The 19,098-nt window shown below is 65.0% G+C and overlaps 4 protein-coding genes across 4 annotated transcripts; 2 read left to right on the top strand and 2 right to left on the bottom strand.

Moving 5' to 3' along the window:
* Nucleotides 1–1,392: 1,392 nt before the first annotated feature.
* On the bottom strand, nt 1,393–6,168 carry EMIHUDRAFT_447456 (FKBP-type peptidyl-prolyl cis-trans isomerase). Its single transcript, XM_005794119.1, has 6 exons — nt 5,654–6,168; nt 5,384–5,532; nt 4,843–4,972; nt 4,507–4,541; nt 2,746–3,545; nt 1,393–1,407 (listed from the first exon to the last, which is right to left on the bottom strand). Exons 1-5 carry the CDS (start codon nt 5,733–5,735, stop codon nt 2,784–2,786), a joined length of 1,158 nt encoding a protein of 385 aa, XP_005794176.1. The 5' UTR covers nt 5,736–6,168; the 3' UTR covers nt 1,393–1,407; nt 2,746–2,783.
* A 209-nt stretch (nt 6,169–6,377) lies between these two features.
* On the top strand, nt 6,378–7,862 carry EMIHUDRAFT_194239 (hypothetical protein; the record flags this gene model as incomplete). The annotated part of the gene is made up of 4 exons (XM_005794118.1): nt 6,378–6,409; nt 6,794–6,851; nt 6,921–7,415; nt 7,662–7,862. The coding sequence occupies 4 exons, from the start codon at nt 6,378–6,380 to the stop codon at nt 7,860–7,862; spliced, it is 786 nt and encodes a 261-aa protein (XP_005794175.1).
* Nucleotides 7,863–14,466: 6,604 nt separating this feature from the next.
* EMIHUDRAFT_94977 (hypothetical protein) lies at nt 14,467–17,107 on the bottom strand (the record flags this gene model as incomplete). The annotated part of the gene is made up of 5 exons (XM_005794117.1): nt 14,467–14,721; nt 14,929–15,158; nt 15,873–15,999; nt 16,085–16,867; nt 16,928–17,107. 5 exons carry the CDS (start codon nt 17,105–17,107, stop codon nt 14,467–14,469), a joined length of 1,575 nt encoding a protein of 524 aa, XP_005794174.1.
* Nucleotides 17,108–18,014: 907 nt separating this feature from the next.
* Nucleotides 18,015–18,753, top strand: EMIHUDRAFT_194234 (hypothetical protein; the record flags this gene model as incomplete). Its single annotated transcript, XM_005794116.1, has 2 exons — nt 18,015–18,068; nt 18,136–18,753. The coding sequence occupies 2 exons, from the start codon at nt 18,015–18,017 to the stop codon at nt 18,751–18,753; spliced, it is 672 nt and encodes a 223-aa protein (XP_005794173.1).
* Nucleotides 18,754–19,098: the final 345 nt, after the last annotated feature.

The following is a 19,098-nucleotide window of genomic DNA, read 5'->3' as shown; positions in this document are numbered from 1 at the left end:
TAGGAGTGGCGTTTATGAAGCTGCGGTAGTGCGCGATGATATCTATGCAGCTGCGCGTCGATGCTGAGATGAGGCGCGGCTTGGTGCGCAAATGCAACGCGATGTCGGGTGATCGCCTGTGCTACCAGGCGGGCAGCACAAGCAGCCACACAACCCCAAAGCTCACTTGTATGGCTGCTTGTGCTGCCTGCTTGGCAGCACAAGCAGCCACACAACATCCCGCTTCATCTCGCCTCCTAGTCTCGCCTCATCTCGCCTCATCTCGCCTCACCTCGCTTCATCTCGCCTCACCTCGCTTCATCTCGCCTCACCTCGCCTCATCTCGCCTCACACCTCGCCTCATCTCGCCTCACCCGCTCGCCTCATCTCGCCTCACCTCGCCTCATCTCGCCGAGGTACACCTCGCCTCATCTCGCCTCATCTCGCCTCACCTCGCCTCATCTCGCCTCATCTCGCCTCATCTCGCCTCATCTCGCCTCATCTCGCCACTCGCCTCATCTCGCCTCATCTCGCCTCACCTCGCCTCATCTCGCCTGATCTCGCCTCATCTCGCCTCACCTCGCCTCATCTCGCCTCATCTCGCCTCATCGCCCCTCACCTCGCCTCACCTCGCCTCATCTCGCCTCATCTCGCCCCACATTTTTTTCTTTTCTAGACCACTCCGAGACCGACCCAAGACCGACCCGAGACCCGAGATCGACCCGAGATCGACCCGAGATCGACCCGAGATCGACCCGAGATCGACTCGAGATCGACCCGAGATCGACCCGAGATCGACCCGAGATCGGCACGAGCGATCAACCCAACAATGCCCCAGAGCCCCCTCCGGGGGGACCCCCCCTCACCCCGAGTGTCCGTGTCCTTCGCGAGTCACCGATGGGGAGCGGGGGGGGGTGCGAGATGCACAGGGGAGGCTGGGGAGGGGGGGGTCCACTCTGAAGACTGCCGACCGCGGGGGGGTTTTGTCCCACAGGGTTTTACCCTCCGCGTGAGGATCGGCGCGGCGAGGGGGTAGGTTCGAATTCGCCGCGCAACATTTCACCCCCACAGGACCCCGCCCACCCCCCCTCATGGTCCCACCTAGTACCCCAATGAGCCTTCGCACCCCCTCCTTGCGCAGTGTCCCCCACTATGTGTCGCCGTTATCGGGGCACGCTATCCTGTGTAGTCAGGGCAAGTGGGGGCGGGGGGCACTCCCATCTCTCCTGTGTACGGGTGGTGACTGTCTCTAGTCTCGGAGGGGGGCTTGAAGCTAAGAATATTTTATTTTTGCGCGAGGAGAGCTCGATAGAAGACTCGAGGGGCCAAGATATCCATCTCGTCTCAGAGTTTGACCGTTTTTATTTTGGGGTTTTGGATTTTCTATGATTCGTTGTTTATTTATTTATTTAAGTCTGATATAATTCTACATGGAGGAACGCCCGCCGTTTCAAAATTACTTTCCGCGTATTTATGTTATCAACCCAGATTTGATCATTACTGCTCGACGAGCGCACTCCAAGTGCTCCAAGTGCGCACCCAACAGGACACGACACCGATCAAGCATTGCCGACAAGGCTTGCCGACTCGTAGGGGGTTAGTAGCATTTTTGGAGCCTCCCAACTTCTGTGCAAGTGTGCAATCCTAAGCGAAGTCTCACGGGTGTACACGCTTCTGCATTACTAAGGTCCAACTCCAAGCTCACGACATATTTCTGCAAGACGGTAGACGGCTGCCGAGGGATGGGCCCACAGAATAGGTGCCGAGGTAGGCGACGCGGGCCTTACCGCCGCCGTCCTGCTCCTCCTCGTACCAAACGCGGATCCGCGCGCCGGCCTCCACCTCGCGTACTGTCTTGCCACGCAGGTCCATCTGAGCGAGCGACTAGCACCGACCCGCCCGTCGCCACAGACGGCGGGGCGCGAGGCGGTTGCGAGTTGTTACGCTCACTCCACGGACCGAGGCCGCATCCTCGCAGTGATCGAGTCGGCGTACGGATACGATACGCCTTTCGACCGCCTCGTCCGCAAGTTGCTCTCGACAGAGCGCCTTAGCACAGAGTTTGGGGACACACGCAGATCCCACCTCACTACTACCAGAGGCACCATGGTGTTGGGATGAGTTTAGTGTAAATAAATAACACATAGGCCATCCCGGCTGCTGCCGCCGCCCCTCTCGACGCCGCTCCCCTCGCCGCCGGTAGCGACCGCGCCGCCGACGTCGGTCGCGCTGGACGGCAGCGCGTCCCCAGCCCCGCCGTCGCTCTTCTCGCCGTCGCTCGCCTCACCGCTGGTATTAGGGGCCGCGCTGCCGGTGCCGAGCGTCACCTGCATCCACGTCTCTTCCTCTAAGGAGAGGAGAGGCTCGGCGTCCGGATAGCCGTCGTACTCGACCGCATCCACACGAGCCGGCCGCCCGAACCCTCCTCCCGCCACGTGATGGTGGCCGACCACCACCCTGCTCGCCGAGGATCTCGACGTGCGTGCCTGTCTCGACGACAGCGTGCCCGGCCAGCCTCGCCGGCGCGTCCAAGCGCAGCCGCTCCGCCGCGCCTCCTGCGTCTCGGCGGTCCACCAACGACGCCGTCGCTGTCCTCGCCGACGTGACCGTGATCCGGAGGCGCCCACCCACGCCATTGGATGCAGCCGAGATGCAAAATCCTCAACCGCCGTTTTTTATGACCAATGCGAGCCGTCCCCCCTTAACCCCCCTCTTGGACGCGTCCACCCTCCGTCCACGAATCGAGCCGTCCCCTCTTTTACATACATAAAAACGGCGCGTTTCACCGACACACACATTTCGGCTCACCCCCTCCCCTTGCCCCATTGGATGCTGGCATCGTCGTGCTTTGCGTCCCGCACGCCCACGAGCTGCATCTGGAAGCACAGCGTCGCGTTCGGGGGCACGACGTACCCGCCCGCGTCATCCTGGATGCCGCCCTTGCGGTACGCCCACCGCGGCCCGATCGTCAGCTCCGCCTTCTCGCCGAGCGTCATGCGCTTGAGCGCCTCGTCCCACCCGCGGATCGCCTTGCCGCCGCCGTGCTGGAAGTGGAGCGGTCTATGCTTCTTCAGCTTGCTGTCCCACGTCGAGTCGAACTGCTTCCCCGAGAGGTCCTTGCCGCCGTGCTCAGTCCCCGGAGCAAACGTGCCCGTGTAGCAGCAGTAGACGTAGTCGCCCTTGGAGGGCGCGGTCTCGCCATCGCCCTTTTTGAGCTGCTTGAACTCCAGGTGGCTCTCGCCATCCTCCTCCTCCGCAGCGCCCGCACCCGCAGCACCCTTCACCTTGGCGGCCGCTCGCGCCTCTGCCGCCTCTTCTGCCGCTGCGCGCGCCGACTCCTCCTCCTCGAGCCGCTTCGCGTGCGCCGCGTCCTCCTCCGATGCCGCCGCCGCCCTGCCTCCCTCGATTTGCGACTTCTTGGCCGCCACGTATGTATCGTCGTTCTCGAGCGTATAGATCTGCTTGTTGACCGCCGTGCGCTCCTTCTTGTTGGCCTTGCCCTCGAGCTCGGGCAGCCGCGCGTTGAGCGCAGCCAGCTGCGCTTCGACCTCTTCGACGATCCCCATCTGTGGGCGCGAGGAGGCGAGCGAGCGCGGCGTACGCAAGCGGTGGCGAGTAGGTGAGAAAAAAGCGATCTAAGAAGAAACATAGCTGACCGTTGCTGTCAGACGGGTGATCGCAGAACGAGGCAGAGGAGAGCGACGCGACAGAGGAAGAAGCGACAAGGGAGAGAACGACGAGAGTGGGACGACCGCGAGGTGGCATGAAGCTTGAAGGTTGCAGCGAGAATCGGCGAGAGACTGCGAAGAGAGATAGGAAGAGGCGGACGCCCAAGGGTGGGCGACGGCTAGCGCACCACACCCCCCTCTCCTTAAAATCCCTGTGTGGTGGCGGCGTGCCGTCCTCCCATCCCTCCCTTGCGATGTCCGTTTTCTTTCTTTCTTTAGACGGGTGATTATAATTGAATAGTTAGAGGCTGCGCAGGCCGTCCCGTTTGCTGTTTGCATAAAAAACGCCTGTTGCGCTGCGCGCGCGCGCCGGCGGGGCCGTCTGTCTCACTCACGTGCCGCAATATGTGTCACACACGGCGGCTTCTGCCACCTCTCGATTGGTTCCACTTTCTACGCACACCCACCGGGGAAGGGGCGCTTGGCAGCGGGGGCGGGGGCGGGGGCGGGGGCGGGGGCGGGGGCGCGCAGCGCGCGGCGGCCGCGCGCGCGCATCAGCGGGTAGGGGTGGGGAAGACGGCGAGGAGGGCGAGGGGGCGGCGGCGGCGGCGGCGGCGGCAGCGCGCGCGCGGCGCGCGCGACGGAGGGGCGGAGCAGCGACCGCTGCAGCGGTCGCTGCTCCGTCTGTGACAGACGCGCGCTCTGCCGCTGCACAGAGCGCGCGTCAGGGCAAGGGCCAAGGGGCATGCGTGGCGGCGCGGGACGCGCGGCGGCGGCGGCGAGCAGCCGAGCGCTCCGTGAGCGGTGAGACGGCCGGGCGAGGGCGCGGCGGGTGACGGGTCAAGGGAGCAGCCCACACCCGGCGTCGCTTTTTGAGCGACGCCTGTGGTACGCCTGCGCAGGGGCCGCAGGGCGGTCAAGTTGTGGGGCGAGGCGGTGCCGGCCGCGGGCCGGGTGCAAGGCGCCGGCCTCGGGGCCGCCTCGGCGCGCCGCACGGGCGCGGCGGGCCTCTGAGCGGGAGCCGAAGGTTTGCTGCGGTAGGTGGGGTGGTGGGGTTGCTTGACTTTGCCGCAGAGGCCGTCCCTAGCTGTGAACAGCAAAACGGGACAGTATTTTAACAACAGAACACCCTCGCACGACACTGGACGCGGGACTGGCGCGCGCTGGCCAGGCGCTGGCACGGACACGGGCACACCACTGGAGCCGCGCGTGCAAGTAAGGCGCGGGTGTTCGTATCTGCAGCCTCCGTCCTCCGTGCACAGCTCGATCACCTGCTTGTTGTTGTTCGGGCCCTGCAGCAGCTCGATCCGCGCGCCTTCGCCCTCCTAGCAGCAGCGAGTCGCCCACGGCATCTTGAACAGGGTGAGGGTGCCGCGGCCGCGGACGAACTTGCGGGCGAGAATCTCGCGCGGAGGCGGCGCGGGCGGGGGCGGGAGACTCGCGCCTCCGACCAGGGAGGCCATCGGCAGCGAGAGCCCCGCGGCCTCCCGCGCCGCCGCCGCCGCCGCCTCCCGCGCGCGCGCCTCCTCAGTCTTGGCCGCCTCGGCCTCGGCCAGCCGCCTCGCAGCCTCCTCCTGTCGCGCCTCCTCCTCGCGCCGCGCCTGCTGCTGCGCCTCGCGCCTCGCCCGCTCGCGCGCCGCCGCCTCCCTCTCCGCCGCCCACCTCGCCTCGCGTGCGGCGCGCTCCTTGTCCAGGGGCCGCGCCGACAGGCTGAGCTTTCCCTTGAGCGGGTCCACCCTCTTGACAAAGAGGTCGAGCCGCTGGCCGACGCACAGGCGCGCCAGCTGAAGCTCAGCCGCCTCTGACACGTGAAGCAGGCCGTCCCTGGAGCATCCAACATCGACAAAGGCGCCAAAGGTGGTGAGGCCGCGGACGACGCCGCGAACTGCCGCGCCGTCGGCGAGGGTGCAGATGTCGGGGCGCCGGCCGCGAAGGCTCGTCGAGGCGGCCGAGGCGGTCGAGCCGCCGCCGAGAGAGCGCGCCGTTCGGGTCGAGGTGCTGCTCACGATGCTGCTTGCGTGAGAGGGCGCGGGTGATGCCGCCCTCTTTGCGGATCGCTTGCGCCGCGAGGCGGCTGCCGGCAGCCATCCGCCGTCATCTTGGTCTTTCTTGCCGGTCTCGTGAACTTGGAAATGGTTGTTTGCATTGTGGGTGGCAACGCGATTTGAAACTCGAGCCGCGGTGGCCCGAGACGGTCGGCGCGTCAGCCGCCGTTTTGTGTGAGGTTGCGTACTCACTCAGGCGTCCTGCCCACGGGGAAGTCTTTTGCTCCGAGCGACGCAAACGCGCCGCGCCATTACGAGGTCCTTCTCCAAGCTTTCGCCCCTCTTGACAGCCGAGGAAAGATCGTCACGCTTGATGGAGCGCCGCAGTCCTTGGCCCTCGCCGTGCCGGTCTGGCCCCGTGTACTCACAGGCAGGCCGAGATCCGATCGCCGACTTCTCGCTTTTCAAGCCACAGAGCGCGACGCGGAGCCGCGAGCAAGGCTCCGACGTCGCTCGGACAGGTCGAGACCTGAGGTGGACGTGTCCTTGTGCCTCTTCGCAAAAAAGAAGAAACAAACATGCGGGGGACGCGCCTCGGCTTACCTTACCTACCTGAAACCCCTAAAAAACGGCTACCGAAATGGGGTGCCCCCGGGTGCTCAGCTCACCGACGGCCGGGCGGGCCGCCCGCCCACGCGCCGCAATTCACACGACAGACAAGGCGCAGGCGACAGGAAGACCCTCAATGACCACGCCGGTCCGGACCGATGGCGCTCGGTGTGGAGCAAGAGATGTTACCCGGGGGATGCCCCGCGCGCCTGACCCAGGCGCGAAAACGAATCTGCGAGGCGTGGCCGCTCATGCGGCCCGATGGGGAGGAGCGGGGCGGACTACGGGGATCGGCTTCTTACACAGCCCTTCCTTGCAGCGAGCCCCCCTCCAACACCCACCCACCCACCCGCGCTAGGTCTCGGGGGACGCAGGGGTCAGCGCGTCAGCCCCGCGCGACCTCGGGAACTAGCCGGGGCAGTCGGAGAAGGTGCAACTCCGTGCACTGACGGTTCCACCTCGGCCGCCTCGACAGAAGACCGGAACATTTTTTCCAAGCGCCGCCATCGCGGAGAGCTCCCTTCGCGAGCGAGTGACAGCCCGTGACAGCAGGAAGATGCTCTGCTGCCACCTGACCACCGCCGCCCTCGCCGTGCTGATCGGAGCCTCGGTGTGGGCCGGTCTGCTCTTCCCGCCTCTCCCTCCCCGCTCGACCGACCCGGACGTCGCCGCGCTGAAGGACGCCTTCGCAGCGCAGATAGCTGCGACCGCCGGCCTCACCATCTCCGGTGTGGGCGAGCTGAAGCGCGACAGAGACACCGCGGGCTGGTCGCTGCTCGCGGACCACTTTGGCTCGAACCCAAACACGCCGTACATGTTCACGGTCCTCCCGTTCCTGGGCTTTGCACTGCCGAGCCCGATCATGCACGTGCGGCAGCGAGATGCAGTCGTGCTGCTGGCGCGCCGGCCTCCCAGCGCCGAATACTTTTCCTTCACCACCTTCGCCGCGTGGACGCCGCGGCGAGGCGTCGTCTTCGGCAGCCTCGCCGACAGCGTGAATCACCTCAGCCTGAACGCATCGGCCTCTGGCCTCTTTGCCCACATCGTCACGTCGAACCGGCGCACGTACTCGCTGGTCGAGCGGGCGCTGGTCGCGAGCGGGCTGCCTGCCGCCGCCATCAACCTGGTGGTGATCCCGGCCCACCTGCACGCCGAGTGGACGCAGTTCGAGACGGTGCTGCGGCTGTTCCGATTCGCAAACCAGACAGAGGGCAGCCTCTACCTGCGCTCGCACCACCCTCTGCTCTACCTGTCCGCGAGCCACGCCGACGAGGCCGCTCCCCCCCCCCCCCCCGGATGTTTCTCACTGACTCTGTGTGCTCGAATACGCCACGTCCAAGCCGCACGGCCACAGCACGCACACAGGCAGAATGCCCGAGATTGCCGGCGCTGCACAAGAGCGTCCTCTCCCCGCCCGCAGGCCGCCCTCCCGCCGCGCGGCTACTCGGAGCGGCGCCGCCCAGGCAGCGCCGACGAGCGCGGCCTCGCCAGCGCCTTCAAGGCGCACGGCCTCGCCGCCCTCGCCGCGGTCGGCGCAGCCTTTGGGCGGCTGCAGCGCGGGGAGGCGGCGGAGGCGACGGCGTTCGCCCCGCTGATGATCCGCGGGCCGACAGCCTGGTAGATGCGGGACACAGGGTCCGTCGAGGGGAGGCGTACTCGGCTGGGTTCGAGCGCATTCGCTGTACTCGTGACAGTGATGCACGCCACATCTCACCGCTGTACTCGTAGCTGACAGTGATACACACCACACCTCACCGCACTCGCTGACTCAACTGACTCTTGCGCACACACACTGCCAGGCTCGACTGCCTCGCCAACCGAACCGAGTGCCTCGGCGACTGCCCTGATGCGGCCTACTTTGGGCCTCACATCTCTGCCGACTCGGACGCCATCCCGCTGCTCCGGCGCTCGAGTCGTAGATGCGGCGCCACACGGCCTGTCTGTCTCAGCTAGCACCCGCCTGTCTGTCTCAGCTAGCACCCGCCTGTCTGTCTCAGCTAGCACCCGCCTGTCTGTCTCAGCTAGCACCCGCCTGTCTGTCTCAGCTAGCACCCGCCTGTCTGTCTCAGCTAGCACCCGCCTGTCTGTCTCAGCTAGCACCCGCCTGTCTGTCACCCGCCTGTCTGTCTCAGCTAGCACCCGCCTGTCTGTCTCAGCTAGCACCCGCCTGTCTGTCTCAGCTAGCACCCGCCTGTCTGTCTCAGCTAGCACCCGCCTGTCTGTCTCAGCTAGCACCCGCCTGTCTGTCTCAGCTAGCACCCGCCTGTCTGTCTCAGCTAGCACCCGCCTGTCTGTCTCAGCTAGCACCCGCCTGTCTGTCTCAGCTAGCACCCGCCTGTCTGTCTCAGCTAGCACCCGCCTGTCTGTCTCAGCTAGCTGTCTCTGGCACCCTCGGGAGCCACGCGCGACAGGCGCAGTGCAGTGCGCGGTGCTCAGTTCACAGCTCTGCGGCGTCACACTGCACCGCATCTCGGGGTCATCTCGCGTCATCTCGCGTCATCTCGGGTGCACCGTAGCCTCTCGAGTGACGCCGCGCTGCACCTGGTGACGATGGTCAACCACCGGGCGGCAAACGCGAGCGTGTACGCCTCCATCGCCGTGCTCCGGCCCGCCGACCGAGCCGCGAAGACCCTCAGCAAGGGCCGCATGGCGGTCCGACCACAACTTGGCTCCTCTGGCGGCAGGGCTGTGGGCGGCGTCTCTTCACACGCCTCGCTGTGAGCAGGTCCGCGCCACACCACTCGGCTTCACGAGCTTCGACTGGCCGGCCGCAGGCGCCTTTGTCACGTGGGCGTTCACGAGGAACCCGCAGCACTGCGCCCGCCTCGAGGCCGCTGCGCCGGGGGAGGGGGCGGGGGAGGGGGCGGCCCGCTTGGTGGACGGGTGCGCCGCCCTCGATGCGGTAGTCGCAGCCACGCGTTGCACCGTCTCCACGCCGCCGCCTCTCCTCCCCTGTCTACCCCCGCAGGTGCACCGTGCTGCCCGACGCGGCAGTCGCGCGCGAGGAGCATTTCACCTACTGCGAGCGGCTCTACCTCAACCCGCTCTCCGCCACCGGCCCTGCCTGGGACGCCGTCCTACCCGCCCGCCTCTACACGCTCCGACTCGACGAGTGGCAACTCGCGCCGCCGCCGCCGCCACCGCCGCGGCTGCCGCGGCTGCCGCGCTGGCTCCGCCTCTCTCGCCGCTCTCGCCCTGCGGTCGGCGGAGGAGGGCTGCCCCGCGGCATTCCTCCGCCTCTGCCGCTGGCTATGCCGCCGCCAGGCGCGCACAGGGACGCGCTCGCGTGTCACGCCCAGGACACTCCCACAAGCACACACCGCGTGGTGCCACTTCGCCTCCCCGATACGGCTGCGACAGCTACCGTCGAGAGAAGACTGGGACGCGAGGTGTATGGCATCCGCACGGCTGCTCGGCACCCGCGCAGGTTCTTCGCTTCGCTTCTTCCACATCATCAAGACGGGCGGCGAGTCGCTCGAGCTGCACCTCGCCGCCCACCCGCATCCGCCTCTCGACTACTCGCACTGCCGCCGCGCCGCCACCGGCTCCGGCTGGCGACGCAACCTCTCCACCTCGGCGGGCGCGGCGTGCGCGGCGGCGGCGGCGAGCGTGAGCGGCGTGCTCTGCGCTGCCAACTGCGAGTGCTGCGCCTCGGATGTGCGGGTCGGTGGCGGGTTCAACGGCCTGCTTATTCGCTCGCCGCGGGCGCATCTCCTCTCCCTCTTCTCGCACTGCCACACGGCGCACACGCGAAACACCTGGTCGCGCGTGGCGGCCGACCTGCCGCAGTACGCCGCTGAAGTCGTCCTCCGCGCGACCGAGCACGCGTGCGGCAGCTACTGCGGGACGAGCTTCGACGGGAACTGGTCGGCCGCCCTCGCCGAGGCTCTCGCTGCCCGGCCGCGCACGGAGGCGCTGTCCGTGCTCCCGCTGCACAACACGCAGGCGCACGCTCTCAGCTGCAGCAGCGCGGGAGGCAGCCTCGGGCAGCACTTCCGCGTACTGGGCGGCGCGGGCGGCGGCGCTGACGCGCTCGAGCCGCCGCTCGAGCCCGCGCTCTCCAGGCTGCACGCGTTCGAGTGGGTCGGCCTCACCGACTTGCTCGAGCCGTCCGTCTGTCTGCTGCACTACCAGGCCAACGGCTCGCTGCCAGCCTCGTGCGACTGCCGCGCTGCCGCCCCGCTTGCCATGCCGCGTTTCAACCACGGAGTTGAGAGGCGCGACCACGAGGCGCTGCCCGCCCACTTGCAAGCCGCCCTCGACGAGCACACGGCGGTGGACGCGCAGCTCTTCGCCGCCGGCCTGCGGCTGCTGCTCGGCCGGCTGAGGAGGGTGGAGGAGGCGACGGGCGCCTCACTGCTGGCGTGCGTGGACTGGACGAAGCTGCACCGCGCCACGTACTACATCCCCGGGCTCTGGGAGGGCCCGGGGGCTTTGTCGAGCGGCAGTGTATAAAAGCCATGTGGGGCCTGCGCCGCCTCGCGCCTGAGAGTGTATACTGTATTTTAATGTGTATGTGCGCCCCATGGTGCGCCCCCGCCGCCCAAGAAATCACTCGTTTCCCTACCCGGGGGGAGGGGGGGGGATAGAGAGTGCGCGGAGAGACACTCTCAAGGGTACAACCATATCTGCACAACGCAGGCGATCCGTGCGCGCGAAAGCATACCAACAACACGGCGATCAAACCGCCCTAGCGGAGCTCCTCCGGGCTCTCCTATCCTCGTCACCGCAACGAGCAGGCTCACGCGGAGTAGTGCGCTGCACCGACAGCGAGTATACGCGGCATGCATGCAACATTTTATATTTGTTTTTGTTTGCCTGCATGATGGGGCGGGTGACGACCCCCAACGAACAGACAGCGGGCGGAGCACCTTCGCTCCCTCTGGCACCGCCTCCGCGCGAAACACACCGTGACGTCAACAAACCTACGAGTAACACCGGCCCACAGCGAGGTCATCAGTCGTGACTATGGAATAAGTGCGCGGCGGTCGCACGTACGTCCGACCCCGTGGTTCGGCCTCCGCCTGCGAGACGACTCTGCATCTCCACGCTTAACCATTCCCTTCGGCACGGAACCCAACCCATACAGCAGACTCCTCTCCGACTCAACGATGGTGGACGCACCAGAGACTAAAGGGCAAGAGCGCCCGTCAGTCATTGAGTTTGAGGCCGAGCCCGAGGCAAAGGGCAGGGCATCTTAGATGGAAAGAGAGTCCCGCGTTCACTGTGGGGGTACCTTGGACGCTAGCAATGTATCCGCTCACACCTCGCTCATCTCCGGCAGGTGAGGCTCAGGAAGCAGACGATGACGGTGACGATGGCGCGGCGGTGTTGCAAGGGCGCGAGGTGAGCGGCGACGGTGACATCCGAGAGGGAAAGGAGCAGGTCAAAATTGCGGAGCCTCCCATCAATCGGCGCCCCTCGGTCCTTCGAGCCGAAAAAGTGGCAAATCAAGCGCTCGATACCTTGCCGCCATGGGCGTTGCGTGCCGCCGACGAAGGCTCGCTGTTCATCACCAGCATTCTTGCAGCCAACATGGCAGGGTTCGCCTCAAAGTACCCGCACGAACACACCCGTACTGCGCGCATGTGCTGCTAGGCATGACCGCCGAAGACCCACGACCCATGCCTCTCGAACCAACTAGGCCCCGACCGCTGCCCCTCACCATGCTAGGGCTGGCGAGAGCCGACCGGTGCCGTGCCCTGGAAGGATAGCAGACTGGTGCTGGGCTCACGGGCGCATTGTCGCACGCCAGCCGCTGAGTAAATGGGCTAAGGCAAACCCTGTCGCTCCACCGGAGGACGACGAGCGGCGCGAGCTTCAGAGGCGGCTGCTGCTCCGCCGCGCCGCCGGAGGGCCGCAGTTTGAGGGCGGGGCGCCGTCGTATTCGGTCAAGATCCGCATGCCAAAGCCGCAGTCCTCGCCCGCTCCGGCCAAGGACCGGTACTACACCCTAATCTGGGATAGCGCCGACGTGCTTGGATTTGAGCAGACGCAAGCAAGAGCTCGTGTGTGGCGGCGGAGCACAGTGGATGGGCGGCCGTACAACGGCGAGGCTCCGCCTGCCATGGACAAGGGGGCAAGCAGCGGTAGTGAGGTGCGCCGCATTACCCCAAGCATCTTCTGGGGACACTTCAGCTTGATCGAACGCTTGGCGCTGTTCTAGGCTCCTGAAGACCCGTTCCGCCGGTCTTCTGCTGCGTATATTGGCTCGAGCACCGACAACGCGAGCGATAACGACATGCTGTGCGCAACTGCCAAATCTGCCGTACGAGACACCAAGCGGACCCAGGCTGTGCCACCGCTGCAGGTACGTTGCCTTTGACTTCATGCACACGATGAACAACTTGTGCACCGGCGTCTGGGGCATCTGGTCGAGGACGCGGCTCATGTCTCGGGCAGAGCTGGGAAAGCAGGTGGCCTCTTTGTTCCGGCTCTCGCCCGTGGACGCCCTTGACGAGAGCGAGTGGGGCGACGGCGACGACGCCGTGGCGCTGCGACTCAAGGTGCCCCCTCAGCCCCCGCTCGCAAAAGCACGTGCACCCCAGTGCACTTTGACTCGCGCCTTGCGCCGCGACTAGGCGCACTTCATCGAGACCTTTGGTGAGCTGCATCTCTTGCGAACCCTCCCTTGGCGAGTGCCACAGCTGTTCTACACATTCGCTCACTTAGGTCAGCTCTGGTTGCTGCTGCGCAACCTGTTCTTTGGCTCCGACTCGCGCTTTGCGCTCCCCGCCGAGTGGAAGAGGCAACTGATCGAGCAAGCTCCCAGCCGGGTGCACCTGACCGCAGAGATTACGGAGCGAGCGCTCGAGCCGCTCACCGCGCGCGAGCTCGAGGACGCTGGTATCAACCGCATCATGTCCACGGGCGTCTCTCACGGCGCCACGCTGGCTCAGGCCTTCCACCTCTTCTACGACCAGGTGTGTGTGGCATGTGACGTCAGAAACTTCCCTCGATCTCGCCCTTCACCCCCTTCCCCTACGGCCGCTTCAGGTCAAGCAGCAGCAAAGGCTCGACAAGGGGCTGCAGCTCGAGATTCATTCGGTCACCTACGGAGCCTACCGTTGGACTGATGCGGAGGGTGCCGCCTACTTTAAGCGAACGACGCACAGCAGCCCCGGCCCCGGCTGCAGCGACGTCGTCGGCGTTGCGCCAGCGCCCACCTGCTGCAGCGAGGCGATTGCTCTGACGAATCAGAACACAAAGTCCGCCAACGTTGTCGACCCGATCCCGCGGATCGACTGGCGAGCGTGGTTCTGCTTCAAACGGAGAGGGTTCGAGAACGCCGTCGTCCCGATTGTTCTGGTGGAGAAGACCGGTGCGTGCATGATCGCCGCACGCGCTCCGCGCCCAGCGCAGGTCACGATCGTCGCATCTGGTAGGCGCGGTCGGCCCCATCTCGGAGCGGGCACGCACAAAGCGCAACCTCTTCTTCGGCAGTCACTTCGCCGCCACGCGAGTGCGAGAGGCCTCTCCCCCCCGGAGCACACCGCCGCCTCTTGCTTGTAGGAAGCAGCTTCTTCCGCGCCCACTACCACATGGCGAGGCATGGCTCGCGGGTCGTCAGAATGATTCTCCTAGCGACCGGGGTCAGTGATGGTCGCTTAGGCGAGCACCTACCGCTCGAGCGTCAAGATGTTGACCACCGCCTTCCAACGCACCCGCTCCTTTCGCGCCGAAGAGCGGAAGCGGCGGGAAGCGGCGGGCAGCGGCACTCTGGCACTCGCCACCCCGGCCCACACAGACCACGTCCCCGAACCCACCCACTCACACCCACCGACTCGCGTCTGTCTGCAGTTGGAACGGGCGACGACTCAGCTCAATCGGGTAAAAACAAACCTGAGGCGACAGTTCACGTCGATGAACCAGGCGCACCCGGACGGCGAGGTATGAGTCTATCATGAGCTGTGCACTGCTCCGAGACAGTGCAGACACGAGAGTCGCGTGTGGCGAGCGAGGGCATATTAATAGAGTGCGAACTCACCCTGAGCGCTCTTGAGACACTTTTCGCGGAGCGTGAAGGGTGGGAAGGCGATACATGGGGGTAGTTATAATCGCTAGGCCAACAGGTTTCGCGCACCCGCGCGCAGATCTCACACAGAGAGTTTCAGTGAGTCACAAAGCTCATGCCTCGCGATCCACGGGATGATACCACGGCTCGACTGGCCCGTCGACTCGCAACTTGTAGTCCAGAAAGAGCTCCTGCGGAAGAGTCGGGTCTGTCAGACGGCGGCAGGTAGCACAAGGAGTCTCCCGGCGGCGCAGGTGCCCTCCCCAGCGGGCCGCACGAGGGGCGCCTCGTCTGCGAGCTGTCGCGTCGCGATGAGGACCGCCGAGCGACAGGCGGGCTCGCCCTCGGTGGGCGGGCGGAAGGGCAGCACGCCGAGCAACGCCTGCAGCTCCTCGTGCTGCCCGCGCTGCAGGTCGAACGGGTAGAGCAGCACATTCGGCCTCGAATGCGGCGGCGGGTGGTTCACCTTGTGGCCAATTGCAAACGCGCCGCCGCCGGCGGGAGACTGCGGCGTCCTGCGCGCGGCGTCTCGTGCCCTGGCCATCTCGAGGACAGCGGCGCTGGCGCCGTCGGGCCTAGGTAGACGCGCGCGCCGGATCGGTATTGCGCACTAGTAGTGAGAGCTGTGCAGCCTGTGCCTCGCATCGAGAAGGACGCCGTCGCGTCGAGCCACGACGTACGCATTGCCCGGAAGCACGATCTTGCTCATCACTGGGAGATCCTCGAGCGCGTACGTGACGCCAGGGTAGCAGGCCAGCACGCTTCCGGCAGGACACGTGCCGATTAGCTGCACTCCGTCACCCGAGGCAGGCCCGGCGCTGCTCGGGCCGACCTGCAGCGCCCACGGGCTGTCGCCAGCAGCGAAGCGCCGAATCTGAGCGCAGATGGAGGCGTGGACGTAATCTGCGGCGCACCCGAGGAGCGAGGCCACCTCGGGCTCAGAGCTCGTCGCGGCCGCCGCCATCGTCGAGAATTTTCTTTCTTTCGGGGAGAGCGGCATTGTGCACGGTGCGGAATGCATTGCCGTTCTTAACGGAGTCGCTTAGGCGGCTCCGGTGGTGAGCCGGTGCGTGTGCCAGTCCGCGCCAGTCCGCGCCCTTGTCGTGCCAGTGTGCTGTGAGAGAGGCTTGTATCTTAAGAATTCTTTCTTTCCACCGATCTTCAACTGAGCCCCCCACAAGGGGACCATCGGTGCCTGCAGAGCGTTTTGGGCCAGTGGGAATGGAAAGGGACCGCGCAGGAGCAGGCCGGAGGCGCCAGATCGCGTTGGGGCACAGAGCGCACTGTTGCTTTTGCTGCGCCTCTTGTGAAAGAGGCGCTCTCGGACACACGACACACGTGAACGACACGGAGGCGCCTGCTTTCTTTCCGACGGAGCGAGTTTTCTTGTAAAATTCTTTGATTGGGTTGCCTGTTTGAAAAAAGGGAAACGAGGGGGAAAGGGTCAAAGGGAGGTACTAGGAGGCTCTCACTTCGACCTGAGTCAGTTCAGTGTTGTTGCTGTTCGCCGCCGGACAGCAGCGCCGCGTCTGCAGGCGCACTCATGCTAGCTGTCTCCGCAACAGCCACCTCTCTGAGTGCCACCTCGTTGCGCTCTCGTCGCTTGCGGGCGAGAACCTAAACATAAAACAGGCCGGAAGATGCGTTTGATTGCGCGCGGAGGCCGGGGTGGGCAAGCGGCGGGGCTCACTCGATCGAGGACTTGCGCCTCGTGCTCGGTGTCGGGCCCAAAATCTGGAGTCAGCTATCGGGCAACAAGGCGGGTAGTGGGCTCAAGGCACAGGGCATAGGGCTGAGTAAGCCTCTGATGTGGGAAGCAGGTAGGCGACCTGCTCAACAAAGAGGCGGTAGTCGTCCCGCCGCGGTGCAAAGTGCAGCAGGAAGAGGTCGGCGACGGTTTTGGCAGCTGAGAGCAGCGCAAATCCGGATATGATCGTCAGCAGCACCGTACGCCACTCAAGCCGCCGCATTCCGCCGGTCTCGACAAGGCTTAGGCCAATTCCGTGCAGGCCGGATATTACGCGGGCCGATTCGTTGAGGGTGTCCACGCGCAGCACGTTCGCGTCCAGCTTGGTGGATCTCGCGCGATAGCTGTAGCCGGAGCCATTGTACACTAGCTCGAGCCGCAAGCTCACCCCACGCACGCGCAGCGACGATGTAGCCTGCAAAGGCGCGTCAAGGTCGAGCCCAGTCACAAAGAGCAGATCTCGCACATGGAGGAGGTCACCGCTGAAGGGGCAGGCAGGATCGGGATCTCGCACTCCGGTGCACGCAACCACTCGCAGAGCGCCGCCATCCCCCGACACGAGGGGCGCCGAGCGAGGCAGAGCAGTGTCGAACCCCTCGCGGCCGCTCGCCGAATCGGCCAGCTCGTGCTGCACAATGACCGCGTGGCGCTCGACGTCTGGAACAAAGGCGTCATCGCGCGTGTGCGGCGCCCACCGCTCGCAGCCGTAAGTATGCGCGCGGCAGGATTTGTTACGCAGCTCGACAATGGATACGAGCCGTGTCCCCACGAGGAGGGTCTGCGGTGTGGCTTCTGCGATTGTCGTCACACGATCAAAAGACATGCAAGGCTTGCGGACGGCAGGCGAAGGGCCATGCACGACAGCCTGTGAGCAGTAGGGAAGCGTGTCAACCGGAACGAGCGATTCGTCCGGCCTTGCAGTCACCTTGAGTGTCCCTCCGAGAGCCTCGAGCTCACCCCACCGTTCTCGGATGTAGAGCTCATACACCCCCACGTAGCCGACAAGAATGGACAGGCTCACGCCATAAAACAGGCAGCCGAGAATCCTGTGGCGCACTCTCACCCTCACGCTTGTCGTGTACGCAAAGCAATCGTCCAGGTCCATATTTGTCCGTACGTAGTTCTTACGAACACACCCGGAGGCGGACTGCTGACGGGGTTTGCGTTGTGCTCGCCGCGTCGTGACGCTAAATGCTCGCAACTGAAGCGGCGCGAAGGACGGACGTCTTCATGGAAAGTTAGAGGTTTGTTGAAGGCAAATCGAAAGTTAGAGGTGGTCACGAAGAAGGGGAGACCCTCGTACGCGTACGGAGGACCACATGCCGTTTCGTGAAGGGTCGGTGCGTGTCGTGCCCCCCTCGGCCTTGGTGAGCAGTCACACCCGTGCTCCCCGCCATCTCCATCGCCTGGTCTGCGATCATCGCATTGCTTATCAGCCACGAGAGGAGAGCGTGGCCGAGGGCTGCATAGACTCGATCGCAAGATCCCAGATTTGCCAACAACATACCTACAAGAAAGTAGTGATCTGATCACCCGAATGCCACGTTCGGATCGCTTCTCATCGCAAACCCCGTCAGCAGTCCTCCTCCGTCCGGGAATGTACGTAAGAGCTACATACACTGAGGGAGAGATCGCTTCGGTGAAGGGGGTGAACCGTGCCATCCTCGATCGCCGCGTGCTAAGCTCGCTTCCGAGCTCTCACGCCGCGCGTAGGGCCCCTAGGGGCCTAGAGAACACAACCCCCTCTCTCTTTTCTCCCAGTAAGCTAAAAGTACGTACGTACGTACACTGATGAGCAAAACACAAACAAACAGAGAGAGAAAGGCACCTCCGTCCGCCTCTGGACAGGGTGGCCCGCACTAACTGACCCCTGTTAAGTAACTCGTTCGCTTTCCACCCACTGTGATTTAGATCTGTGTCTTGATTTGCCAACAAATACCTACAGCATGAGAGAGAGACACACACATGCCGTGAAACAGGGAAGTACACGGGACTTCTGGTGGGGGCCTCCGATGACGGGCGGCTGCCGACCATATCAGAATCGCGTCTCGCCGTGGGGCACAGCAGTGGCGACGCTACCCTCGCCAGACTGCATGCTTTGGAAATCGGGGGTGCCTGCACGACGACAACAAGGAGGTGGTGAGGGCCTTTGCCAGCAAGGCGTGGCTCGCGTGCAAGCTAGAGGTGGACCGGACTCGGAAGGTGCAGCGTAATGACAACAGAGCTTTCAACGGCCGGCGGCGCGTCCTCTTCTCCCCGAGTCGCTACACCGAACTCTTCTTCCTCGACGAAGCGACCGCCCTAGCGGCCGGCCACCGCCCCTGCAGCTGCTGCCGCCGCGCCGCCTTTGATGCATTCATGGTTGAATGGGCGCGGAGCCACCCGTCCGAGGAGAGGTGGTCCGCCGCCCGAGTGGACACCGCTCTGCACACGCAGCGCATCGATGGCGGCGGGCATAAGCGGCGGCATGCAATCAGCGGCGACGTGAAGCATCTTCCCGACGGTGCAATGCTGGAGCTAGTGCGGGAGGGCGAGGAGGAGTCATCCGCGTGGCTGGTCTGGCGAGGCTCGCTTCTCCGCTGGTCGCACCAGGGCTACTGCGAACGAATTTCCAAGGAGTTACCGCTGCCTGGTGGCTCGCTCCTCACGCCGCCTGGGACCATCGCGGTGCTCTCCAGCGGCGCCATCGTCCCGCGCGTGGACCCGAGTGCAGACCTCCTGAGCGCGCAGCCGCCCGGATCCAGTGTTTAGCGGGGATTGGAACACGGCTCTAGATCAGTGAGGAGCAAAGCCTTTCTTTCGTTTCCTTTCCAGCACCCCTCCCGCGACTCGACTGTGAAGTGTGAGCTGTCGGTGCGGAGGGTCCGCCCCACCTGCCCCAATGGTCCGCCCGCAGGCGCATTCGTTTGTATAAAGCCGTACTCGAGTCTCGACTGCGACGCACTGTGCTGTCTCGTCGTGCGAGATTTGCCGATTTCGCGGGCGCCCGGGGTTGTGCTTTTGTGTGTGGCGATAGCGACCTGCGATAGACCAGCGCGCAGAGCGCGCCATCGGAGGTATTTCCTTCTGAATAAGAAGGTATGCGTGACTCAAAAC

This window comes from Emiliania huxleyi (genome assembly GCF_000372725.1).
Source record: "Emiliania huxleyi CCMP1516 unplaced genomic scaffold EMIHUscaffold_1, whole genome shotgun sequence".
Classification (NCBI taxonomy): Eukaryota; Haptophyta; order Isochrysidales; family Noelaerhabdaceae; genus Emiliania; species Emiliania huxleyi.
This window is presented reverse-complemented; position numbering and strand designations above follow the sequence as displayed.

Bases quoted from the DNA above. Each gene is read 5' to 3' on its own strand.
- EMIHUDRAFT_447456 (XM_005794119.1), bottom strand. From the start codon at position 5,735: ATGGCTGCCGGCAGCCGCCTCGCGGCGCAAGCGATCCGCAAAGAGGGC. The intron at 5,533-5,653 runs GTGAGCAGCACC...ACGGCGCGGCAG, and splicing joins CCTCTCACGCAAGCAGCATC to TTCGCGGCGTCGTCCGCGGC. The intron at 3,546-4,506 runs GTGTGGGCTGCT...TCGCGCCCACAG, and splicing joins CGCTCAAAAAGCGACGCCGG to ATGGGGATCGTCGAAGAGGT.